This window comes from Haplochromis burtoni, unplaced genomic scaffold (genome assembly GCF_018398535.1).
Source record: "Haplochromis burtoni strain Fernald_Lab_line unplaced genomic scaffold, NCSU_Asbu1 Contig_372, whole genome shotgun sequence".
NCBI lineage: Eukaryota > Metazoa > Chordata > Actinopteri > Cichliformes > Cichlidae > Haplochromis > Haplochromis burtoni.
Genome location: NW_024582733.1, coordinates 287,321 through 291,203, shown reverse-complemented (window position 1 = coordinate 291,203; position 3,883 = coordinate 287,321). Strand labels below are relative to the sequence as shown.

The following is a 3,883-nucleotide window of genomic DNA, read 5'->3' as shown; positions in this document are numbered from 1 at the left end:
AAGAAATGCTGCTCATCTCCCTGAAACAAACTGGTTCTCAGCTGAATAGAAGATATGATGAGATAAAAAATGTGCAGGGTGCAGAGGATGCAGAGCAAACTGCTGAAGAACGCTGAAAAAGCTGAAACTTCTGCAGAAAGGAGATGAAGAAGCTGAAATTTGTGCTGAAAAGAGGTGTAGAAGCTGAAGTGCTTGCTGAAGCTGTATTTGAAAGGGTACGCTGCAGAGTGTCAAGAAAGCAGTGTGCATGCAAACAGGGAAGATGTGCAGCAACTGCCACAGATAGGATTCAAACCTTCGCCACCAGGTCTCAAGGGAGCTGCTCATCCCACTGAGTCAAACCAGTTCTAGTTCCAAGAAAAGATATGATGAGAGAAAAAATGTGCACTATTTTTTTTTTATTTAAAAATTATTGATCAAGCGAACCAGTCAGCTGAAAAGATTGCACAAGCTGAAGTTCTGTGAGCTTGAACTGTTTGCCGAAAACATATTTCGAGATTCAGAAAAGAGCAGAAATTGTAGAACTTTCTGCTTAAAAGAGATGAAAAAGCTGAACTTTCTAAAAGACTCGAACCGGGGTCCGCTGCTCTCAGGAAAGCTGCTCAACTCAGTGAGGTAAACTGGTTCACAACACAAAGTTTGTGCTGGAAAAGTTTAACTGCCTGTTGAAAAGAAAAGTTGCGCAGAGCAGGGTTCAAACCAAGGCCTCCTAGTCTCAAGGTGGCTACTTGTCTCACTGAGCCACATGGGTTCTCAGGAAACTGAAAAGAGATGGAGAAATGGACAATTCTGCTGAAATGAGCAAAAGATGCTGAGATTTTTGCTGAAAAGAGGTGAAGAAACTGAAAATTCTGATGAAAAGGGGTGAAGAAGCTGAAATTTGAGTTGAAAAGTGTGGGAGCCAAGTTAAGATAGTTCAGATGTTTTAGTTACCGTATTTTCACGACCATAAGGCGCACTTAAAAGTCTTAGATTTTCTTCAAAAAGTACGGCGCGCCCTATAGCGCAGTGCGCCCTGTGTGTTGTAAGGAGGACGTAGTAGAGAACACCATGAGAACGCTAAAGGGTGAAGTGTGGGCGCAACCCTGAAAATGGCAAAGAGACACGCTTATGAAGCACAGTTTAAACTGAAGGCCATCAGCTACGCGGAGGAACATGGAAATCGAGCAGCGGCGAGAGAATTTAAGATTAACGAATCGATGGTTCGCAAATGGAGGAAGCTAGAAAACAAGCTCCGGCAGGTCAAGAAAACGCAGCTGAGTTTCCGCGGACATAAGGCGAGGTGGCCCGAGTTGGAGGAAAGACTCGAGCGGTGGATCATCGAGCAAAGAACGAGCGGGAGAAGCGTTTCGACGGTCACCATTCGGCTAAAAGCAGTTTCACTTTCACTTTTTATGAAACGGTGCCATTTTTCCATCCGGACCAGGACTACGGTAGCGCAGCAACTTCCAGCGGATTATAAGGAAAAGCTGGCCATCTTCCGCTCCTACTGCAGCAAACACATCGGCGACAAAAACATCCAGCCCAGCCACATCACAAACATGGACGAGGTCCCGCTCACTTTTGACATCCCGGTGAGTCACACTGTGGAGAAGAAGGGGACCAGCACGGTAGCGATACGCACAACGGGGTATGAAAAGTCTTCTTTTACTGTTGTGCTTGGCTGCCATGCTAATGGACAGAAACTGCCGCCTATGGTGATTTTTAAGAAAGACTTTGCCTAAAGAGAAGTTTCCAGCAGGAATCATCATTAAGGCAAATGAAAAGGGCTGGATGGATGAGGAAATGATGAAAGAGTGGCTGAGGGAGGTGTATGTAAGGAGACCAGGTGGTTTTTTCCACGCATCACCATCGCTCTTAATCTGTGACTCTATGCGTGCCCATCTCACAGCCGATGTGAAAAAACTAGTGAAACAAATGAACTGTGAGCTTGCTGTCATTCCGGGAGGCCTGACAAAGGAACTCCAACCGCTGGACATCGGTGTGAACCGCCCGTTCAAAGTAAGGCTGCGAGCGGCCTGGGAGCGATGGATGACCGATGGAGACCACAGTTTCACCAAGAGTGGAAGGCAGCGCCGGGCGAGTTACGCCACAATTTGCCAATGGATTGTAGATGCTTGGGCTAACATGTCTGCTGGCACTGTTGTTCGAGCTTTCGCAAAAGCCGGCATCATTTCCGAGGAGCCGCACGGCACGGAAAGTGACTCTGACAGTGAAGAAAGTGAACCTGGCATGTTTGATGGAGATTTAGCGCAGCTGTTCAATTCAGACACAGAGGATGAGGACTTCGATGGGTTTGATTGATGATAAAAATGTGAGTACCAAACTTCGTTTTGCTCCTGCTTTATTTTTAAATACGCACACTTGTATGCTTGTGTGTTGTTGATGATGACGATTACTGGTAATAAAAATGTGAGTAAGGTACCGAACTCAGGTTTGCTCCCGCTTTATTTTTAAATACGCATACGGTACTTGTATGCGCCCTATGATCCAGTGCGCCTTATGTGTGTGTTAAATACAGTAATGGCACACATAACTGAGACTGCGCCTTTTAGTACAGTGCGTCTTATGGTCGTGAAAATACGGTATTTATATTTCGCTGTTGTTAAGCTTGTTTGTGTAATTAATAATTTTAGGAAATAGATGCATGTTTATGGTGGAACTAGGTTACGTAGTACCATGAATACATGTGCCTTAAAGACTCGTGTTTATAGTAAAATCCGGGCATCACGGATGTATGCAAATTAGTGCATGCGGTGCGGGAGGGGGGAGAGAGAGAGAAAAGGAGTTAACACGGCATAAGCTATACGGGGCAGCAGGGTAGAACAGAGCCACACGGTTTTCCTACCGTAGTAGGTTATTTTGTTGAGGACAAGTTAAACCTGACCACTCCTGTAAGATGCAAAAACTGTGGAATAAATTTTTTGTTACATCTTTTCACATCGGAGTCCCGTGGAGTTCTTTTTCCTCTTCAAACTGACGTACGCGAGTGAATCACGGGAAAACTGGTCTCACGGCTTACACATTTTGTAGGAAAACCCGCTCGTTGTGGAGTAATTGACGCGACTAAAGAAGGAAAAAACCCGAGCTGCTGCAGCGACAACAAACGTGAGTAAGTGGAGCTAATTCACGAGGAAAAATTGCTGAGTCATGGTGGATGCTGAACTGTGTGGTAGCCAACCTGCATGATTTTTGGATGATAAAATAAGGATTTTGGTGTTGCTATTCGGGAAATTAATAGCATGAACAACAAAGAAGAAGACACAGTAGCAGAATTGGAAGCTAGGGCGGTGAAAATCACACCTAAAGCTATGGAGGAAAGGCTGCAACGTGTTATCAATTTACGGAAGGCCAAGCTAGCCAAATTAACAGGCACAGTGAAACAAGTGCGCCAGCTGATGGAAAATGAATGTGATACCAGCCTAACAGAAGTAACACAGTTAATGAAGGATTTTAATGAGCAGTTTGGAGAATTTTGTGGTTTGAACACAAATGTTAAAGAGGTGCTCCAGCAAACGCCGGAGGAGGATTTAACTAAAGACCAGGAAAATTGGTTTGAACCTAAGGCTGATTCCTTTAAGGCTTCTGCTGAGACAGCTTCGGCTTGGATTGACAAGATGGCCATGCGCGCTGTGGAGGCTGAAAAATGCAATGAAGATGTGGATCCATCTGACAGCATATCTAATGCATCTGTCTCAAAACGCAGTGATAAGGCATTGTCAGAACGCGGCTCCTGCGCTTCGTCATCGGTGTCGTCCACACGCATGAAGGCAGAGGTGGAGCGAGCTACCTTATTGATTAAGGCATCGTCTTTAAGACAGAAACGCTTGCTGGAGGAAAGGGAGGCTAAGCTCCAAGCTGAAAAGGAGGAGCTAGAAATACA

The 3,883-nt window shown here is 45.2% G+C and overlaps 1 protein-coding gene across 1 annotated transcript in view; it reads left to right on the top strand.

Annotated features, from left to right (window-relative positions):
• The first annotated feature begins 2,592 nt into the window (after window positions 1-2,592).
• Window positions 2,593-3,883, top strand: part of LOC121815923 — a 30,574-nt gene continuing 29,283 nt past the window's right edge. Inside the window, exon 1 of the mRNA XM_042228964.1 lies at window positions 2,593-3,883. Within this exon, the coding sequence (XP_042084898.1) occupies window positions 3,243-3,883 (641 nt within the window). The 5' untranslated portion in view covers window positions 2,593-3,242.